The sequence below is a fragment of the Homalodisca vitripennis genome, chromosome X (genome assembly GCF_021130785.1).
Source record: "Homalodisca vitripennis isolate AUS2020 chromosome X, UT_GWSS_2.1, whole genome shotgun sequence".
NCBI lineage: Eukaryota > Metazoa > Arthropoda > Insecta > Hemiptera > Cicadellidae > Homalodisca > Homalodisca vitripennis.
The window spans coordinates 89705141-89729327 of NC_060215.1; the positions used below are offsets into that span (position 1 = coordinate 89705141).

Below are 24187 nucleotides of genomic sequence, written 5' to 3' on the forward strand. Positions count from 1 at the left end.
CTTGTAAAATAAACAATATCCTTTGTTTCATACAACAGGGATGAATCCTGAGCAAAGTTACATTAAATCCTTGTATTTTTCAGCTGTTAGCTTTGGAGTGACTTTTTTCAATGTTTTACGTTTTGTTTTGGGTCACACACACTTAGGCAAAACTATGCTTGTGTGCTCAGCATGAAAGTGACGTCTTAAAAAAATCTTGTTTGGCTCTTTTTTTAGAACCGTGCACTCAATCATACTTGGCCATTCCACTATGCCTCCATATTATGTATTGTGTATGTTATGTCCATGTTTATGTTTATGTATTTTCTAACAGACAGCACTCTCTGAACCTCTGCCACTGACTTCCTTGAAATCTTATGGTTCAAGGTAGTGGACTGAATATGGCGTGGACTCCTTTGTCTTACAAGTCTAATTAAAGGAATTAGCTGGACAGGCAGAAAATATCTCCAGCTTCTGGTAATACAGTAAACAAATTTCAAAAAGATGTATGAATTAGCAGTGGGCATAATGACTACATGTAGCAACATACTAGCAATGGCAAAGTTCTTATTCTGTCCTCTGCAACCATCAGAGAATAAAAACATTTCTTTTACACTGTTTTTGTCGAGGTCCTGTACAGATGGGCCAAGGTATGAGTGCACGGCAGAGGCTCTACCTACTAGCCATCCACAAACATTGATCATTCTGTGATTAATTTAAAAGGGCTTAACTATGGAACACCTTATATTTGAATATAACCATGAGACAACTGAATAAACCAATAAATATTCCAGTTCTCGCCTCTTTGGTCACTAGAAATAATGAATGATGGACTCTAAAGGAAAGCCCAATGTTCTTGGAAAAGACACCTCTCTCCCCCACACATCAGTGCATTCGACTTGTGCAGATCGCTTGGCCCATATGTAGTTGTATAGGCAGGAGGATCTCGGATGACCCATATTTACATTTGTATCACGCCACAGGTAGCATACACATCATTTGCTGGCAACATCATAGATAGTGAAAATGTGAGAACCTCCTGTGATAATGAAACTGACTTTTGTTACACTTCCCTAACAAAATTACTCTCCAAATCCAAAAAATTCACCAGTATTTTCATCAGTAAACAGGTTAGCTTCTTTTTTATGTGTCTTCAAGTTTGTTTATATATTACATGCAAATACTGAGTATTCAGTTCAGCTTTCGTTTTTGCATCTCCATCCTTATAAATATTAGATAAGACACACTGATCCTTTTTGGAGTGATGAGAAAATAGGTTCATTTTTGTTCTGGTTTGTTCTAGAGATATTTTGTGAAAATAGACACACAGGCAAATAGATAGGTAAGCATACGGAACAGTAATTTGCCAGAAGCCTTAATGACGGCAAAAATATACAAAACTTGAAGTTTATAGCACAATTCATTCTTATGATGTCACAGAGAGTTCTAAGTTTTGCTAATTCTCAGCCAAATCCCATGGAGGGACATATATCATCATCAAACTCTATCTTGTCCATATACAAATACATTAATACAGCAGAGTATACCCAACAGAACATAAAGACTCTTACCAACCAATCCAACAAAGTAAACTCATTACATGTGTTAATAAGTCACATTTTAAAATGCCATATGATTGTACTAAATTTCATTCACAAATCGGTTTGTTCTGCGATTTTCTCGTTGCCATTATGGTTACCTGTTACATCAATGTGAAAATGTTTGGTAATGCTCAGCCAAATCCCATTTGACATGAAGAGCTCCGTGCAAAATCTCCAGTCTATAGATCAATTAGTTCTTGAGATATCATGTGGACAAGCAGAAACTTCAAGTGATAGGCCTCCCTTACACTCAGCCAATAACATCAGACTTACTTCATTAATTTCACCACTTGAAAAAATCATAAGAAGTAGGAAAACTGAATTACGTTATTCTCCCAATGCCACAAAAACAAGAAAAAACATGCAGGTGGTAAATTTTAAAAAACTTGATGACATCTATTTACTCTACAAGATGTTATTATTTCATTTTTGAAGAACATTTCTTTAATTATCTAACAGCCCTTAAATTAGGGTTTTTATTTCAGATTTTAATTGTATAGTTTATAGTGTTGTTTGTGTAGTACTGGTGTTGCAGAGTATTGGGATTTTAATAATTATACCAATGTTTGTATATCTGACTGTACAACTGAAGATGTTTAAGGCATCCTATTCATTCAATAAACACAAACATTGCACTAAAATGTAATTAATCACTCCTACTAATAAGTAAATTTTGTATTTACACATGTTGTTACAAAACTATAATACATTTCTTGCACATGTGCGAGTACTAGAAGGTTCAAGGGACTCAAAAAAGTGTGTTTACAGTATATCACACTCTTGAAATAGGGAATACATAGAAGAGGCAAAAAGACAATATAAAGATAGGGTTAACAGAAACATATAAAACTGTTCAACATTACTTTACTGAAAATCATCACATGAAGTACTATAAAGCAACGTAATACACTTTGAACAGAATTTTTCAAACGTAAATTAATTGAGGCTTTATACATAAAATTGGCAGATCAACCATTAAATGAGCCCTCTCTTGAAGTTAGGCCCCTTTGACTACTAGTATTAAAAAAGTAATTAAGTAGGAAACCTACACTAATTATAAAATTCAAAGAAACCTTATCTAATAAACTTCTAACACATAGAACATGACTTTGTGTACATAAACAAAAACGTCCCTCTTTTCAACCATTGCCATCCTATTCCCTCTTTTTGTTTGATGATTGACGTACAACTTATCAGTTCTTATCCATGATACGGTGAATTTATTGGCACATATTTATTTGATTTCTTAAATTTTTGTGCAGGGTTAACTTATGCCTTAATGTTTTTGACATCTGATGATAGATTCCAATCCTCAAAACATAGTGTTCTATTTTTGTAACAATGGCAAATATCTGAAAAGCTGTTATCCTATCAAGATTCAAGATTCAAGAATTATTTGGGTTTTAACATCAATGTCTGAAGCTAAAGTCAAGCTGTACAAATAACTCAAAATTTTGGTCAAGTATCGACAATAGAATAATTGCTCAGGTCTTAATAAAAATCAGTGTACTAAAATAATGAGGAACACAGCATACAAGATACAACATGATGTGAATTCTAAAGACAAGATTTGACTTAATGCTATAACTGTGACTGCCTTGCAGTCACTTCCTAACTTGTACAATACTGTGAATCTCATATTATGTTTAACCCTCTCCTGATCGAATGACACGCTTCTGGCACTACCGGGCTGAATTAATTCAGCTGTTCTGCCAAGGAAGAACACTTTCACATTTTAAATTATAATTACAACACTATTTCGACACAACTGTTGCATATTATACATTGTTGTTAAGATTTTTAAGTTCTCTATAGTACGGTGGGATTTGAAAATGTACTAATCTTATGAGGTAAATCAAATCCAAATGAAAACTCATTTGTACAATAAATGTTTATTTGTATAATAATATAAATATATAAGTTTTTATGCCTCTAACATATAAAAACCAAGATTAAACTTACACTTAAATGTATTGATTATTGTGTAATCTCTACTCCTTTCTTCTGATGATACAAGAAACAGTTTATTTTACAGAATGGAGTATCACATTTTTTACACTTGGAAAAAGTTTGAACAGCTCAGCCTGATTTTTTTTCGTGAAAACCCCTCAAACCTGAGCATGTTTGATTTTTTTCTAGTTTATGAGAAGATTTTAGGTCATTTAGAGAACAGGGAAAACTTAATTTTGTACCAATATTTTTCCAAGACCAAAAATTTCCAATGAGTTGTTGCAGCAGGACTTTTCAGAACTCCGGGTGAGTGGTGCCATGTTTAGTTCTTTCCTGCCTATTTGTGAGTTTTTCCAATAAAAACGAATTTATAATTGCTTGATTTAATACAAAATCATACAAATATTTCCATAACTTCTTTGATGGTCTTCCAAAACTGTAGTAACTAAGGTACTGATCTGATCGGTTCACTACTCCTATGTTTTTCGTGCACTGAAGTACAACTTCAGGACACTGCATTGATATTTTCTCATTTCTAGTCCTTGTGTGTCTTTCTTTCAACTACATGTTAACTTGTGGATTGGCATTTTTGGCAAAAACTAAACTTAGTACTTAAATGTAAAAGTACTTAGACACAAACAGCATACAAAGCAATTAAAGTTTAACATGTAAAGGACAGTTATACTTTATTTATTTGTGTTTATTAACACAATGTTAACACTACATGTTTAACTTGTGGATTGGCATTTTTGGCAAAAGCTAAACTTAGTACTTAAATAGAAAAGTACTTAGACACAAACAGCATACAAAGGAATTAAAGTTTAAAATGTAAAGGACAATATACTTTATTTATTTGTGTTTATTAACACAGTATAAAGTAATTTCTAACATGATTATGTATAATAAAGGAGTGACAACATTTCTATATATATAATATGAATTGTTGTAAAAAAGCCTCACCCATTACAACTAATAAAACAATAATAAATCACTCGAGACTAAATTTAACGCAGAGTTTGCATGAATGAAATGTAATATATTGCAAATTGAAATATACTTACAAAGTACTTTAATTGTAAAATAAATAAAAATAATAAGTTGGCAGGTAAAATATTATTCGTGAACATGTATGTGGCATGTATTTTTAAAGTGATCTATCTGATTATAAGTGACTGATAGATAACAATAAATCAAAGTTTTATTTAGTAGTAAATATATGAAACATTACAAAAAAATACGATAAAATATTAACATCATAGTCTACAAAAAGTAATGTTTATACGTTACTGAGGTATCATATCAACACATCCATGAGCCCCTCTCCAGTCAAATCCACCATCATCCATATTTCGAGAAGGTTCGACGATCGACTGCGATGACTGGTGACCTGTATGAACCTTCCAGTGCTTCCCCACACACGATTCATTTTCAGCTTCAGTACAATTATCGCTTGTATGAATCGAGCCTACCACATCGGTGGAGCTAACAGCTGAAAGCAGCGTTATCTAGTAGATCTAGTATTGGTGGTGGTTGTTTGCAACCGTCGATCCTGCATGCTGTGTTCGGTTGCAATCGTCCAGCTTGCGCTTGCTCATCTGAACCACTCCATATGATCTAGTATGCTACTAAATCGTGCCAGGACAAGTTGCCGCTATTACGCTTGAGCAATTCTCACTCATGTGTGAACCGGGCCTTACTTTATAATCCCAATGATGACGCATGTTCATTCGTTTAATTTCAAGGTGTAGAGATTTTCACGGTTTGTAAATTAAATATAGCTTATTTTAGTTTCTTTCATGGTGAACAAAATTCTCGATTTCATGGTTTTCACAGTCAGGTGGGGTTCCTGGCTCATAATTTTCAGTAAAACAACAAACTGATGAATGATTTCTGAGTAGGCGTTTGAGTTAACAGTACATTAAAAAACTATTGGTCCAATAATTTTGTCTAGAATCTGTACACCATACTCCAACTTTTTTAGGGTTGAGTGAAGATTTTTGAAAAACATGTTGGTTTATTGAAGCTCAAATTCAGCTATTCTGGCAGTTAATGTATCAGTTTAAGTAAAACTAAGTTTCATCTTTGAAGAAAGTCACATCTAACTTCCCACTCCCACTTACCATTATTAACTACATTTTACTATAACTACTTTCAGTTGCTTTGCCGTTGTGTCAGCATATGTAACATGTTCAACTGCTTGCTTGGATATTCTTTTTTTTGTAACTATTATTTCATTTTGTAAGACTTGATGTGAGAGCTGAAATGGGCTTACTGTATGGATATATTTTAAAAAGTCTGTTCTATTACATTATTTTTAATAAGAGCTCACCGTCACGCACAGGCCTCGGCCCATGTGGCGGTACTTTCAGTACAGGATGCTTGGAATTGTAATTATTGTATATTTGAAAATAAAGAGTAATTTGGTTTGAACTTCTTAGTTGCATTATTTCTACAGAATCTCTTAAATTATTCAACCAACATACCTTTCTGGGTCTGTTAATTTTACATTTCACTCCTGGACTGCCTGTATGTTGTAAGGATGAAACCTTAAACGTTTACTAGTTCTTTGGCACAAACTGTATGGTAATTGTGACTGTTGGGATAGCCAGATAGTAAAAATCGATTATAGTTGTTAATTCTAATTGATAATTAGATAACTCCAAAGTTATTCTTAATTGCTGTTTATATTTCCAGTACGGCGACTACTGATTTACTTGTTAGCAATTTCTGGATATATATATATATATATATATATATATATACTAATATTTTTGTGAAATAATCTTTTCTACCTTTTGCTGTACTATGCTAGTTGTTTCAAGAGATGAGAGATACAATTTAAACACTTGTTATTGCATATGTTACTTTAAATATATTTAAGTTTAACTTTTATTTCAAAATTCACTCTTCCACTGGACTCAAATAGTACTCGCACACTCGTATGCATCTGCATTGCTTAGTGTATGTAAAAGAATATATAAATGTATTAAGTAAATGTTAAAATTGTAGTGTCAACAAACTGTTGGAATAACAACTAAGACTTATATAGTACCAATTTGTACAATATATTTTATTTTATAAAGCTCAGGGTTGTGGAAAATTAATGACTATTATACTTTACAATAATTACATAATCAAGTAACTTATATCTACATTAAATAAAAAGTAGATAACTGATGAGAAAGGTTTAAAATAGTATTTTCTACTAAAAAGTTTGACTCATATAAGCAACACTACGGTTGAGTCAACATTGTCAGTCCATGGTTTCAGAGGTATAACAACTATAACCATACAAAGAGTACAAAAATATAAACATATTTATAACACTACTAAGTAAAAACTAAAATGCCTGGTCATTGTGGCAGAAGTAAAAGAGGAGAGAAATATGGTCAATCACATTATCTAAGGCTAAAGGACAAACTTCTTTTTGGAATGAGAGGAGGAGCAGTTGGGGTTGTCAGAGTTAGCTTTGGAACTCTTGCAGCTGCCGATATCACTAGCAGTAGATTGTTGATGCTGCAGAATGTACAAACATTGGCTGAGGCTCAGCAACATAGCATGAGACGCAGCCTTCAACAGCAGCAAGTCGTTGTCTACATGACGCACATCACCTAGAAAATCAAACCAACATTAATTTACAGTAGTTGGAGTAGTAGATTTTGCAGCTACTTAGATTACTCGCCATGAATTACTGATTCTGTAGAATGTAGAAACAATGGCTTTGCATATGTTTCTGTATGTGTCATATATCTCAAAAATTCCCTACAGGCTAAAAATTGAAAGGATATTCACAAAACGCAAATAAAATATGACAGACAAACCATCTATCAGCATATCTTGGTTTGCTGTTTACAACTGGCCCAACTTTTTCCAAAGTTATTTAAACATTGCACTTGTTAGACCAATGGAGCACTTCCTGCAAAATGGTATTCTGCCTCAAGAACAGCATGGATTTGTTAGTGGAAAATCTTTGGCCCAGAAATCTTGGACACAAAATGACCTTGTTATCAACAAGAAAAAGATCAAACAACTAACTACGAGAAGACATAAATCCAATGTATTAGAACTTCCTGGTTTCAAACCAACTAACACTATAAAGTTTCAACTGATATCTTTGAATTGTTCCTAACGAAAACCTGTGGGAACCATCATACATGATGTGCGCCAAGCAATTCCAGATGCAGAACTGTTGCAACGAGTTCATGGTAGCCGTGGAGTGGTTCCGGTTAATAGTTCTGTTACAACTAACTGTAAATGTTCATTTGTTGTTGTTTGGGTTCAATACTGCAAACTGCATGAAATATGGTATATTAAAAATATTAATGTATAGTTAATTGAGATAAAAATTAAATGTTGATAATAACATAAAAAAGAAACATATTAACATTTTTCCAACTAGGAATTAAAATTGCGTATAAATAAATAAATACAATCCCAATTGATAACAAATAGAATTGTAGGAAGAGGGAAGAAAGCAGGAAATACATAGCCTCTCTAGACTCTGCAACATATGGCGTCGCGGTTATCTCATCATTCCAGTACCAACCCAGAATCTGTTGCAATGCCAGGTATTTACTGCAAAGGTTGTGTTTTCATGATGATTGCAGTGGAATCTATTACTTTATCATTGTTGCGGTTCCCAAACCATTATAGTTACAGAGCGTTCTAACTGGACAGTGCCAGTTGCAACAACACAACTGTTCATCGTACTAATGCCTTGTGCTTGAAGCTGAACACTTCATTGTTTGCCCTAAGCATAAAAAGCAATTGCAAAACCAGATTTTACCAGGACTACTTATCGTATATTATTCAAGAGCTATGTGGGATACAGCATATCAGCTTGGGGAGGATCTTCAGAGAGTAATCTACAGAAAATTCTGGTAATAAAAAGAAGGCAATCAGAATATTAGCAGGCCTATGTACAAGAGATAGCTGCAGGTAAATGTTCTACAACAAAATACTTACTGTTCCCTCTTTCAACACTCTTGAAACCTCTATTACATAAATCAAGACAGCCTTAAATGATATACGTATACACCTAAAACACAAGACAAATATGAAATTTCAACATATCCCTTCACAGAACATTTGCTTTCTTCTCCAAGCTGTACGTGTTTATCTATACTGCAAAATTTTACTTTAAAAATGCCTGATATGGTAAGACAATGGTGGTTTTATACCAAAGACCTAGACAATTCTGATGAGAATAGACAGTTTTATTTATTCTTGAAAAAGAGGTACCAAGCTACTATTAGGGATGCTAAGTCATCTGCAGTGCTCCCTAGTCCCAGTCTCAGATATTGTTAATACGCAATCGAAATATCAGTCATCATCCAATCTCATGCAAGTCATTAAAAGAACTGATGGTGTAATGATAAGGGATCCGAAATACATATTACATTTTTGTAATGACTTCTTCATTAATAAATCGGACCAACAAACTGTTATAAGTAGTAGAAATATTTCACAGGTCCGCCTCCAGCATATGTAGCCTCTACATTCTTTCTTAACCCCATCACTAAGTCTGAAATAATTAATATAATTCATTCCTTACAACAAAAAACTTCGGCTGGAAATGATACTTTGTCTTCAAAAGTACTTAAATCTTGTCTTCATCTCTTTCTTCACCCATTAGTACATGTAGGATCTGATGGTCTACTGTAAACTATTACATAAAAAAGGAAAGTTCCATGAACTTGATAACTCAGTGCTTGGTACCGTGTGGACGTGTCTCAGCCGGCTCCGCAGCGTAGAGGTTAGGTTATTGTGCAATCTAAGTAATACGTGTAAAAGCTAATAAAATATTGTGAATTAAGATAAACCAAGTATGCCGGGCTTGTGTAGCGTCTGTAAGAATGATTTGGGAGATGATACTGATTCTATAACCTGTTCTGGTGGATGCAAATGTGTGTTCCATTTACGATGTGCTGGCATAACATCAGAGGCACTGAAAACTAGAGGATCAAAAAAGGAATGGGTATGTAGTAATTGTAAGACTAAAATCCAAGTTGATGCTAGTGAGGGCTGTGGAAAATCTCAAGCTTTGACACAAGAGATGTTAGTAAAGATTTTACATGAATTCAAGAAAGATATTGTTGCTGAGCTCAAGAACTATGGCAAGCAGTTTGAAGAATTTAGGGAGTCTTTGCAAATGTTCTCAGATACCATAGACAAGGCAAATGAAAATATGAAAAAGCTGACTGAAAACTATAAGGAGCTCAAGAGCGAGAATCAACAAATTAGGGCTAGTAATAAGGAGCTAAGAGAAGAAGTGGATAGTTTAAAGATGAGAATGAGACAAATTGAGCAATACTCGAGGAAATCAAATATTGAGATTCAGGGCGTTCCTGTAACCAGCAACGAGGACCCTGTCCTAATTGCCGTTGATGTGGGGAGGACTGTGGGTGTGGAACTGAAAGCAGAAGATGTGATGGCTGCTCACCGAGTGCCTACATTCAAGCCTAGAGCCATACCACCACTCATCGTCCAGCTTAGGGACCGGAGGCTTAAGAATACGTGCATTGCAGCCTACAAGAAAAACAAAAAGTTAAGTGCTAAAGACATAAACCCAGCGTTCCCGAACAACATCGTCTACGTGAACGATCATCTGACCCCGGAAACCAAGAACCTACTCAGACTGGCAAAGATGAAAGCAAAGGAAATTAACTATAAGTATGTCTGGTGCAATGACGGCAAGATATTTATGAGAAGCGAGGATGGCCAAAGGTGTATCCGAATCGACTGCGAACAGGACTTGTGTAAAATAAAATAAGTCTATTCACCTACTTATGTTCCTAAGGTATTTGTATTTATTTCTACAGTATTATTTTTAATTAAAAAATATGTTTCTAATGAATTTTAAAATATTTAAGGCACATTTATTAATCAGTAATAGTTAACAACAAATGAATTTGGATGATGAGGAAGAAGTCATTTGGCCAGTCTCTTATACTCTAGATAATGTTTTTCCAGACACTAGTATTGAAGGTTTTACTTTTGTTCATTTAAATGTTAGATCCATAAGAAATAAATTTAACTTTTTACAAACACAAATTAATAGTTGTAATAAAAAATTTGACTTTATAATTTTCAGTGAGATATGGATTAAGTCAGAGGAAGTAGGACTCTATAATTTAGATGGATATAATTTGTATGCGACTTGTAATGACAATTATGCTTCGGGTGGAGTGATGGTTTATGTTTCAGATAATATCATATGTAATAGCATTCATAGTGATATGAAAAATGCTGACTCTGTAATTTTGAATTTTAAGCTGAATAATATCAAATATACTTTGGTTTCTTTATATAGACTTCATGATTACTCAATTAAAAACTTTTTAGAGGAATTAGAGGTTATATTGAGTGCCTTAGAAGGTAATTTATTGTATTTAGCCGATGGTAACATTGACATTTTAAAAGATAATTGTTATTCAAAAAACTACTTGACCTTAATGAGTAATTATGGTCTTTCATGTTTAGTTAAACAGCCAACTAGGATGGGTAAAGATACAGAAACGTGCATAGATCATGTGTTTATTAGGTTTAGGTATTTGAACTCTTTTAAAATTGAAATTTGTAATTTAGGTATATCAGATCATTGTTTAGTAGCAGTCAATTTTAGTAATAACCGTCGTAAAAAGGACTTTGATCCCACGATGAAATCAAATTTTTTAAATATCAAAACGGTTAAAAGATATTTAGAAAGCTCACATTGGGATGAGGTAATTAACTCACAGGATGTTAATCTGTGTATGGATAAATTTTACAGTATTGTTAATAAAGCAATAGAGGTAGGTACAGAAAGTAAAGTTATATCACGCAGAGAGAGTAAAGCAAAAGCCAAAAGCCCTTGGATAAATAAATATATACTAGACAAAATTAAAAAACGAAATAGGTTATACAGGATAATGTCAAATAGGCCCTATGACATGCATTTCAAAAGCTACTTTAATAGATTTTCTCTTAATTTAAGAAGTTTAATAGACAATACCAAACACGAGTATTACAACAATTTACTTACTAAATATAATGGAAATTCGGCTGAACAATGGAAAATAATCAATAATATCACTGGATGTAAAAAGAAAACTGACATTGAGAGGTTAACTTTAAATGACGGATCGATTATTGAAGAACCGCAAGCCATCTGTGACACGATAAACAAATACTTAATTGACGTTCACGAACAGCTGATTGTTGACAACACAGGTGGCGCGGCGGCAACTACAGCGACGGCAAGCGGCACTAGCCAACTAATAAACACTGGGAACGTGCCAAGTGCACAGCAACGTTCATTCTTTTTAACTCCTGTTGATCGCGAAGAATTAAAAACTATCATCAGTAATTTGAAAAATAAACGCTCTAGTGGTTTTGATAATGTAACTATCAATCTAGTAAAAAGTTGTAAGGATATTTTTGCTCTTCTGCTTGAACATATAATAAATTGTAGTTTCCATACAGGGGTGTTTCCAAATTGTCTGAAAAAAAGTATCGTAGTTCCGATTCCTAAAAAATCTAACGCAATTAAACTGGATAATCTTAGACCAATAAGTTTGCTTTCTGTGTTTTCTAAAATATTTGAGAAGGCAATGAAGTCAAGGTTATTAAACTTTTTCAGCAGTTTTAATTTTTTCAGTAAAAATCAATATGGATTTTTGGAAGGTAAAAGTACGGAGCATGCGTTGTCCGCGTTTTTGGAGATTGTTTATACAAAAATAAACGAGAAAAACAAATGTACAGCTGTTTTTGTAGACTTTCGTAAGGCCTTCGATTTGGTTGATCATGCATGTTTACTGGATAAAATGGAAAATATAGGAATTAGAGGAAATGCATTGAACTGGTTTAGGCAATTTTTGAGACCGAAACGCGAACAAATTGTCAAGTGTAGGGGATGCTTAAGCCAATGGCGCAGTGTAGTGGGTACGGCGGTTATCGCAAGATAACCAGATCAAGCAACGCCGAGCGTGGCTGCTGCTTGGACAGGTGACCGCTGAGCGATCCTGTCCTTGCAAGCGGCCCGCCTGCCCGGCCATTGGTGGTGGTTCGGAAGTCACCTTTAAGCCGTTGGTCCCCAGGTTAAGTGTTAGAGAGGGCTTCTTAGCCCTAACTTCGCCTGGTAAAATAAGACATTCTTTACTTTTACTTTTACTTTACTTAAGTAAACCGGGAATTATAAAAAAAGGTGTACCGCAAGGATCCGTTTTATCAGCTACTTTGTTTTTAATTTTTATTAATGATCTTTTAGAAGTCCAATTCGAAGGAAGGGTAACCGCGTTCGCTGATGATGTTGCTTTTTTGTTTTGGAATATAGATAGCCAGAGATTATGTAACAGTGTAAACGAAACACTCTCCTTCTTGAATAGTTGGTGTTTAGAAAATAAAATGTGTGTCAATGTTTCAAAAACAAAAGTTTTAAATTTTAAAATAAATAGACCCTTATTTGAAGAGATCCAATTTAAGTCATCATCATCGTCAGACGTTTCCGTTCTCACGGGTCGTCGTACACAGCCTCCTCCACTTTAGTCTATCGTTCCAGGTCTCCTCTTCATCCACCTGTATTTTCTGTAGTCCCCTTCTCTCTATGTCTTTCCACACTTGGTCCTCCCATCTTCCTCTCGGTCTTCCTCTTGGTCTTCTTCCTCCTTCCTCCTTCTCCAGTGCTATTCTAGGCATTCTATTATCTCCCATCCTCTTCACATGCCCCATCCACTGTATTCTTCTTCCTTCCATTGTCTCTTGCAGTGAAACTACCTTCAATCTTTCTCTAGTTATTTCGTTCCTTATTCTATCTCTTCTTGTAGTCTTCTCTATCCAATTTAAGTATCATTCATTAAATTGTCAAAGTAAGCCAAATTGTAATTGTCTAGCCATAGAAAATGTGGGATCCTTCAAATATTTGGGGGTTATAATAGACAGGGAATTATCTTGGAAGGATCACATTGAGGAGCTAACAAGAGGATTAAAAGGGAGCATTCGAAAATTTTATTTTTTGAGGAATATATGTGACCAAAGGCTTTTAAAGATACTCTATTTCGCTCTCATAAACTCTAAATTACAATATGGCATTCATTGTTGGGGAGGAACTTTCAAGAATTTAATAACAAAAGTAAGAACAGTGCAGAATCATTATATTAGGATTATATTACATAAAAATAAAAGAGAATCATCTTTTAATCTATTTCATCAACAAAATATATTGCCTTTACAACATTTATATATCTTCAAGGTTCTTCAAATTTTCTTTATTCGTAGTGGCAATAATGAAACCGAGCTTATAATGCATAATCATAACACACGTAGTAAATCAGCCAATTTATTAAGAAAACCAAAAGTTTCAAAATCCTTAATGACAAGATCTTTTATTTTTTTAGGTGCAAAACTATTTAATGAAATACCAGCAGACATTAAATTGTGTAGATCAAAAATTAGGTTTAAAAATAAATTAAAGCAATGGCTTTTTAACTTTGAGGACACGTCAATACTGATACATATCCTGAGATAGTCTGATTTGGTATATTTTGCTGAATGTGAATAAGTTTGAAATAATATTTTGAGTAAGATTATGCTATTTTTGTTATTTTTGTTTCTTTTACAGATACTTAGTACAATATTACAGTTCAATCATTATTGTTATTAGTATTTTCTTTTGTGGAACTTTGTTAATTTCAATTTGATTATATCTAAGCTACGACATTTTGTTATGTTACTTATGATGTCACATATTTTTTTATTAGAAGTGAAGCTTTGTTTTTGTCTAATTATGTTCTGACTATTGTTTTTTGTATGTTGTTTTATTGATTTAGGTAGTGTACATACTGTGTTGGTTAAGATGTTGCACGAGCTCGTCGCACTATTTATTTTGTAAAGGTAGACTCTAAGTTATGTTTTTTATGTATTGCTAAACCATCGCAACTGGTTAAAGATGGTTTAGTATTTTCAAATGAGTAATTTATGATTAAATTGTAAATATTTATCGAAAATAAATCATTATCTCATTATCTCATTATCTCAATTTCAGACCCATTTCCATCACGTCTAGTCTCTAAGGTGTTTGACAGGGCTGAATTGAATAGACTGTGGTTGTTTAAAAATCAAAATAATATCCTATTTGCAAATCAGTTTGGGTTTGTAAAGAATCAATTGATGGTCGCACTTACAAATAGAAATGTTCAGGCTAATCAATTTTAAAATATCACCTGCAACTCATGAAATCAGTCTGTACATGAGTCACACAATTGTTGAGCCTGAACAGCATATAAGATTTCTGGGCATCACAATTAACAATAATCTGAAATACAACGCCCACATGGATTACATATGTAGGAAATTGTGTTCAGGGTTGTTTATTCCTAGTAGATTGTTCTACTTTTCATGTGCCATGTTTTACCAACTGCTTACTATGCCTAATTTATCTATATATGTGTGTGTGTGTGTGTTTTAGAGTGGCTATCTTGGGGTCTGAAAATACACTAATAAAACAAATTTTCATTTTATAAAAAAAGGCAATATGAATTATAGCTCACATTAAGCTTACAGAATCATGCAAATCCATATTTTGCCAAAGTAGGATTGTTTACCTTTCCATACCTATATAATAACTTTTGCATTGCATAAGCAAGCACAACCAATTTAAAGGTTTGTTTTTTGATAGGCATCAGCTGTTTTAAATAGGTTATAAAAATGTTGCAAGATACCAACCATTTTGCAATATTTACAATAATTCCAACAGTACTTTTTTCAACAAAATCTGTCAATGCATAAGAGACCACGATCACTTTAAAGATACAGTACAATTGCACAAGCCGGGAGCGCCAAATATGTCACAGTTGAGAGGTATCAGTTGCTTGTTGCTCCCGACTTTTGCAAAAGATTCTTTAAAGTGGTCGTGCTTGCTTATGCATTGACGGATTTCACTGAAGCATGTACCGTTGGAATTGTAATAAAAAGTTAAATAGTTTTTATCTAGTGTATTTTTTATAACTATACTGGTTTTTTTTTATTTGACTGTGAAAAATTTCAGCATATGTCATTTTGTTAATATTAAAGAAAATAGCACAATTATTTTTTCATTTCATCTTATCTGTTCAAACCTATGTGCCCAATTTGGTTTCCTTTGCTTAACTATTATTTTTTTTTTAATAATACAGGCATTTCTAGAGTTTCATATAAACTTTTTCCTAAGTCATTTATATATTAACATTTAAATTATTCCTACAGGGTTCCCACTAATCCTAATCATAAAATTCATGGTTTTACGGTTTTTATAGTACAAAAATAGTAATTTCAGGTCGATAATTTTTATGAATATTACGCAAGTTTATGCGTTCTACTGCGATTCAAGTTCCCCTTCCCCGTCTTCTTAACATCAATTAAGAATAATTTTTATTTTTTATAATGCTTTGCTGTTTTGTGATTTAAGGCAACATAAAATAAAAAGTCGAAATCTTTTTTATTGTAGCGACAATACGTACATTGTATGGCAAACGTCAATACAGGGTTTCTAAAATTCAAGGCATTCATACACACAATACACATCCATACATACAATTTTACAATCACGCCTCTTTCATTCATCGCAAATGCAACCCACTTAGTTCAGCAGAGTCAGTCTTCTAATTGGGCGGTCTCCCAGTCAAATGCCAAAAACTCACCCGCATTATAGAATGCTTGAGACACCAAGAAGTGTTTGAGGCGAGTCTTTTAACGCCTTAGGCGTTGGGGCATTTTAATTGAATTGGGCAGTCTGTTGAGGAAATGCACCCAGTCTGTGCCTCCCAGTCCGGTACTTTGCTCTGCCACATGTCTCATACATGTGTATGTCTTGGCCTCTGGTTAAGGCACATTTACTCATACAAAACAAAATAGTTTCCAAAATGTAGTGGCACGGCACAGGCAACAGCTGCAATTTCTTGAAAACTTCCCTGCACTACTCTCTAAATTTGATTTTGGCGATTACTCGAATTCCTTTTTTTTGGAGTCTGAATGCTCTTTGAAAACGGAGTGTTTGCACAAGTTCCCCAAAGGACCACTCCGTAGGCCAGATGGGGGTAAATCAAGCCATAATATGCCGTAATCAGTACCTGACTCGGACAGTATTTGGCTAAAGATCTCAAAACAAAAATGCCTGAGAAGATTTTTGAGCAAACATGGTTAATTGTGCTCATTCCAAATCAGCTCTCGATCAAGGTGCATTCCTAGGAATTTTGAAGAGCTGATTTCTTCCAGTGTGGAGTAATCTAACAAAATGGCAGGCCCACACTGGTTGCCCACAGTGCGCAAGTAAGGCAAAATTCAAAACGTTGGTTTTTGAAGAGTTTGTTGTTAGATTGAGGCTATGGAAGTATTGGACACAGTTGTTGATGTCACCAAAAGCCTGTTTTTCCAAAACTTCGCTTAACATTGCATTGAAAAAGAGAGTCGTATCATCGGCAAACTGCACCAATTTTCCATGCAGAAGTGATGATTTTATATTGTTCACGTAAAGCAGGAAAAGCACAGGACTCAGGATAGACTCTTGAGCGACTCCATATCTCAGGTCTATTGGTTTGGATGATTTATTTGATATTTGGACAACTTGGGATCTCTGACTTAGGAATGAGCTAAGCCATTTAAGAGGCACGTCTTGAATGCCGTTGGACTCGAGTTTGTCAAGCAATGTACCGTGATCTACGCAGTCGAATGCTTTGGACAGGTCTAAGAACACACTCATTGTGTGGTTTCCACATTCAATCCCCTCTACAATCATATCGACAAGACTCACAACTGCGTCTGTTGTCGATTTGCACTTTCTGAAACCAAATTGTTCACGTAAGTGCTGATTGTATTTGTCCAAAAAGTGAAGCATTCTTATAAGAAAAAGCTTTTCAACAATTTTGCTAAGCACTGATAAAACTGAGGCAGGCCGATAGTTATTAATTGAAGTTGGGTTGTCTTTCTTAATATATATATAATAAATAGGATTAACTTTAAGCAATTTTCAGAAGAGAGGGAAACACTCCTTTTAGGAATGAATGACACAGAAGATATTGAAGCGTGACAAGACAATTTATAGTTTATTCCATCTTGAGTTCCAGGTTTCTATCAAGCCAGTTTAACCTAATGCTACTGCACTTAGAACTGGAGAAGACACCAGAATTTGTAAAAATTATTACCAAATGTCCGAAAAATCATTCTAAGAACAAGTGTGGAATATTAACTATTCATGCCAAAATTATAACTAAATAAGGATATACTACTGATGGCATACTTCTTCCCATCAGGTTCGGTTCAGGTTCATTCACATTTAGCTTACGGCATAATGTTATGGGCTAATATCAATAACGCAATTGAGGTACTTCATTAACAAAAGAAGGTTAGGTTGAGTTTAAGCAAGACTGGATATTCATCTAAAATATTGTGGTATATTGATGGTGACGTTTGAAATTTATTTAGTGTGTTTAACCAATCTGAAATAATTTTACTTTGTGTTTGTTGTTTTGGACATTTGCCGTAAATACCACACATATGGAACATCTGTAAGTCTTTATATTTAGTTTTTGGTTGCAATCTTAACCTATACGTAACAGGCCAGTGTCAACGTACTCATCATTGTGCGCAATGTTACACGACTTACTGCTGCCAGACGCTGGGACTTGGGCAGCCACTGCTGCCGTGCCGTGCCACTGCCGTCAATTATGGCTGGACTGTGCTAGCACCTGCAATCTTTATAACGCAACTCACGCACTTCATTGTTATGCTGGACATGCGTCTAACGCTCTGTAGGCATTGTACTGTTACAGTTCAATAATTCAGCAAATGTTATAACAGTGAGACTTGCAAAATGGTTCTTACTAGGGTTAGGACAATATCTCACCCTCAGCTTATTGAGGATAATCTTTGTGATTCTTTTAAACTGGAAAATATAACTGAGGAACTAGTTGCTGATTTGTGTGCAATATTAAATAAACTGAAGGTTAATTACCCTGCAAATGATTTTCAAAATTTGGAATCAACTGTTGTGCGACAGACCTACAATTTTGACTCGCTAGGCAGACAAAATTTCTCTAGTGCAAAACTTGTCTTTGACAGGTTTGCTGGTGATTTTGCTCTCAATGAGATGGTATTTACTAAATAAAACAACCATATGAGTGAAGCCTGAATGTCATGTATGCTAAGTTAGTTAATGAGGCTTACTGTAATAAAATAGTACAGAGATAATTTCTTGATTAATATAATCATGTAATATTAAATGTTATTTCAAGTGAAAATGATTCCTGTACCACAAATAAAATAAATGAGAAACAGACTAAACAGTCTGATCTAGTCAATTTAACGAGTCAACTTCTCTTCTTGCTGAAGAGGAGCACTTAGATGAGGCTGGTTGAGAAACTGTTCAAGATCACAGAAAAAAATCAATTCCATACCCCCCAAGGTCTCTCTTTTGAACACAGTAACCCTTAATCCGTCCTTGCTGACCTCAATGAACCTGACTCTCCAGGTGGAACAATGGGGGTGGATATTGGAGAGGATAAAAATTCTGGGAGCCTTAAAATGTTTTTATGCAACTCATCTAGTCAGGGAAAGGGACATAAGTCATGCTATAAAAATAATGTCAAATTATGCTAATCAAGAACTAGCCATTGTATAATTAGTTCAATCTAGTTCTATTATAGATAACATTTTTAGTGATATTCCGAAAAATCAGTTTTCACTGTATGTCTTGGTTACAGGAATTTCGGATCATCATGCGCAACTTGAAGATTTAAATATCCCTTTATCCCTCAACACACAGTGTTGCAAAATCTACAATCAAGCAACATTAGGCTTTCAGGTTATGAGGAGATTTCTGGAAAATGAGGAATAGCATGAATTGTTTGCAGCCTTAAGTGTTGACGGAATGTGTGACTCCTCTCTTGCCACCATATCAGTTTATCTTGATTGTGCATTTCTGAACAAAAGATCCAAATTGTGGTTCTAAAATGAAGATCCCTTTGGATGAAAATCTAAAGAAATTGCATAATCAACTACTTCTTCTCTACTCACTGTCCAAGCATCTAGAATCTTCTCACCCTTTGCAAGTGTCTTTTCTTAAAACCAAGAAGGAGTTCAGAGGGAGAATTCATTCTGCCAAGGCGAATAAAATATCTGGCTACATCAGTGGGGCTTCCAACAAACAAAGAGGTGTCTGGGATGTTGTTAGAAAATGTTGTTGGATATACTTATTCCAAGTATAAAAACTATCAATTTTAATCATATAGTGCTTGATGACAGGAATTGAAATCTTAAACGGACTCCAAAATTAGTTTCTGAAAACTTTAATACCTTTTGTAGAAGTAAGCCAACGTCTCACAGACTCTGATGTGAATTCTTCAATTAGATCTCCGAAATCATCATCTTGTTGTAATGTATCCACATCTATATTTCTTGCTCCAACAGATGAAAGTGAAATTATTTCTGTAATAAAATCCTTAAAAACAAGCAATTCATGTGGAATTGGTGGTTTCATCTAAAATCATGAAAACAGTTGTGTAGACATTGGCTGACCCTCTGGTTCACATTTCTAATTTTTCATTTGAAACTGGGAAATGTCTATCTAGTGTGAAACTCTCAATAGTAAAACCTATTATTAAAAACTAAGGACATCCTAATCAAATTAACAGTTTTCAAAAATCCTAGAAAGCTAAGCTAGTGCTTATTAGACTCAAAGTATTTGTCTCTTAAGGTGTTTTATATGAAAATCAATTTGGCTTTCATCAAGGAATGTCTACTGTTGATGCAGTTTATGAGATTTTGTCCAAAGTCTTGTACTCATTGGATAACAAGAACCATGTTTTAGGTTTATTCTTGGATCTAACTAAAGCCTTCAATGTCACAAACCACTCGTTATTGCTTACTAAACTTGAATGCTTGGGTTTCAGAGGGAAGGCACATGATTGGATTTCATCTTATTTATTAAAACCGTAAACAGGTTGTTGAAATACCCTTTGTTGGCACTGTGGGTTGTTTGAGAAAACAACTATCGGAGGAACAAAGTTTCAAACTGGAGTCCCGCAAGGTTCCGTTCTTGGACCTATGTTGTTTTTGCTATTTATTAATGACATTCATCAAAGTATCCATGACTAACTTATTTTTGTTAGCGGATGATACTTCCCTTGTCATCTCTAACAGCAATCGAGACCAGCTCGAAGTCCAGACTTTTATCCCAGGTAGCTCTTTGTTGCAGTGGCTAAGTGAGAATTCTTTGTTTGTAAATAGTACTAAAACAAATCTTCTTAACTTTGGTGAAATTTTTAGTGTTGTGTGTTTGTATATACAAAAATTTTGTATGAATGGTACAAAATTTGTGCCACTTCTGGAGTGAGTGACAAGCAATACTTAGAGAACTAAATTAAAAGTATTTATTGTGTTTTTAATTTAATAAGAGAGTACATTTTTAATAGTTTCACATTTTGATTACAATAAGTTGCTGAATAAGAATATATAAACAATTGATGGTTAAAAAATTAAATTTTGTAGTGTAGTAAACCCCTATAGTGTCAAGAGCCTATATAGGCCCAACCTGTGAAGTCATAAAACGCCAAGAGCCTTTATTTAGATTCTCAACATTTTCATACAGTACACATCCATTTTTGACTAAAATCAATAAAGTTAGTACTAATTTATACAGAGCCATAATTGCTTCTGGAATATATATTATTTGATGTGTTTAGGTAATTTTTATAGTAGTGTTAATGTTTAATAAAGTTTCATTATTCATAAGGCAGTGGCGTTTGAGGTTAGATGATAGCCACCTGCAGCTATTAGTATTGTTGTTGTTGTAATACTATCTCACCTTACTTACACTTTTAAAGCTTATAAAAGAGTGTAATTTATTGCTTCTTTTTCTTATTTAAGTTGATATTTATATCATCAAAATTTTATTTTATTTAGATTTTGATCAATGAAAAAGTTAAGTTTATTTTCCAATTTTAAATAAAATGTATAATAGCAAGTACCATTGTATTGAGATTCAAATTATATTCAAACAAAATAATAATATACACTCAAATGTTTTATCTAACGACATTTGTGTTTTTATGGTAAAAGTCAGTTTTGTACTTTGCTTACTAATAAATATATAAATCTGTAAATTGTTGGTATTATTTAACCAAATTTACACAGGTCTTTCCCAATTAAATATGTAACAATGTGAAACAGAGGTTTGTTGAGTAAACACTGTTTTCAGGTATTTATGGTACTCTAAATTTATAAAATATAAATACCATGAAAAATATATACTTTTAAGGATATACAATTTTTAAAGTATTGCAATTTAAAACTATTGCTAATTTTTATTTTTAATTATAAAGCATTTCATAAATTACATTACATATCATTGTTCCCCAATTAACAACGAAAAAGATTCGACCAATCAGTATTTTATCATAAAAGTTAGCGAAATAAGAATGATTTATGTCTATGAGTTTCATAACTTCTAAAATTACTGCAGCGTATTACAGTGACAATGCCGCAGCGCACGACAGGAAACCTTGTACCAATAACTCTGACGTTACGTGACGTGGCCTACCCAACATGCTTGGGGCTAAAAGGGTTAATCTGCTTAAATATTTAACTAACCAATAAAAAAAAATTAAATTTTATAAGAAACAGTAACATACTTTGTTTAAACTTTCTTCAGAAGCATAACAGTAAAAAATTCATGGCAAATACTCAGTTAGCTCCATTTTTATAATATTAATTAATACCTTTTACCTTTACACTTTTAGCCAAACTAATTACTATTTAAGAGTTTACAGTATGCTTACCACAAGTTGGCAGGTCATCGATGGCACGAGCCAGCAGGAAGTTGCTCTGTTCAGCTCGAAAGAGGTGGTCTTTGACAGCAGAGAAGGCGTCCCACACAGCGAGAGTGGAACTGCTCTGAAGTCCGCCATTGCCAGGTGTTACATGTTCCCGGGGCAATAGTGGTGGATTGTTCTAGAAACACAACTTCATTTAAATTGCCTGATATTTCATATTTTAATCTCAGTACTAATTATAAATTTTTGTAATTCAAGAGTAGACAATTATTATTTATATTTTTTTTTACAAATTTGTAACTATACACCCTGTGTAGTTTCTGATATGTAACATTTATTTTTTAAAGTATTTTCCTGAATCAAAACCATTACATTAATTTATTAGTATACAAAATAATATATTTTCTTAAACCTGTATTGAATATTATCAAATTCAAAATAGTTTCTTAGAATAAAACCCATTTGGTGTATGGAAATTTTTAAATAAAACGCTGAATTTTTAGAAATTATTGTTGAGTCTATTTTAAAATTATTTAATTGTAAGCTGACATCCATGAATGTTATGTTTTAAGCATCTACATTATTAAATAAACAAATTATAAAAGTATTTCTCTGGTATTTCAACTCAATAAATTTACACTAGTAAAAATAAAGTAAAGGTTAATTGGATCATCATGAGTGGATTGCCCTTATCAGAGCACTATGACTAGAACAATAAGATTAGTTAATCTGTAAATTGATATAACTAATTATTAGGCTAGTTGTGTTGTCGCTGGACTCATTAAACATTTTAACATGAAACTGTTACATTAATGCAAAATTTCTCTCTTGGTTGTCTCAAAAACAAAAAGGTTTAAGAAATCTTAAAGAATAAAAAAGTTTGTATTCCCAATTTCTTTTCAATCTTGTTGTATTTCAAGATGGTGGGTAGCTTTGTGATTTGAAACAATACAAGTACATATTTGCTAACAAACTAGTACATTAAAAATTAAGTGTAATCCTTAAATATAAAAAAATGTTCTTCATTATGTGGTTTTATATTTTAATACAATTTCAAAATGGCCTCAAGACAAAGTTTTAAGCCCCACATTGTACTTCTTAACTCATTAGAAACATACTTTGTATGTGTTTGTAATTTTGTATATACCATCTTGAATGACTATAAGCCTGCTCTATTTCATTAAATGTTTTCCGATGAAACAATGCCGGAGTAAATATATTCATTACTATGAATCTTAAAATTTGAAATTATTTATTAAATTTAGAATTGTTTCTTCTACACAGGCTTGTAGATGTTTTTAGGATTTATAGGGACTTTTTTGGTTACAAACAGTTATGCTAAGATGAATGTAAATACAAATTATGGCCATATGTGCTACTCTCTTTTACACCAAATAACTTTGAATAATACAATTTATTTATCTGACTGATGTATTCTTCTTTATGATTTGTTGAGTTTGGTACACAAACGTGACAAAACTAAAGAAAGGTGTCCCATAACAAACAGGCAGGTTTTGAATAACAAAACCAGTTATTATTTTAAATATCAATGGCTCTTTACCTCCTCAGGGTACAACATCCTTTACCTCTAAATGTCAGTGAAACTTCTTAACCCACTTAACCGCACACCACTAATAAATCCATTAACTTTCCTATAACACCAAGACAAGTAAAAAAACTGTTGTTTCTTTCAGTTCAAATCCAATTTTTATTATAACTAAATTATAAAAGTTAAAAGCAAAAAAAGTATAAAACAAGGCACTTTACTTAAAATTGGCATATTTATTGATAAACATTAAAAAGACCTCTTAACAAAACTGTTTATATCAAATAAATTTCAATTGCATTCTAAAATATGATTAAACTGAATAGTTTAAT

General features: G+C 33.4%; 1 protein-coding gene across 2 annotated transcripts in view; it reads right to left on the reverse strand.

The window, feature by feature from the left end:
* Window positions 1-2427: 2427 nt before the first annotated feature.
* Window positions 2428-24187, reverse strand: part of LOC124369329 (oxysterol-binding protein-related protein 11) — a 37067-nt gene continuing 15307 nt past the window's right edge. For both annotated transcript variants that reach the window (XM_046827288.1, XM_046827287.1), the window contains exons 4-5: window positions 22316-22487; window positions 2428-7141 (exon numbers count right to left, since the gene is read on the reverse strand). In XM_046827288.1, coding sequence (XP_046683244.1) covers window positions 6939-7141; window positions 22316-22487 — 375 coding nt within the window. In that variant the 3' untranslated portion in view covers window positions 2428-6938. The remainder of the gene's footprint in view (window positions 7142-22315; window positions 22488-24187) is intronic.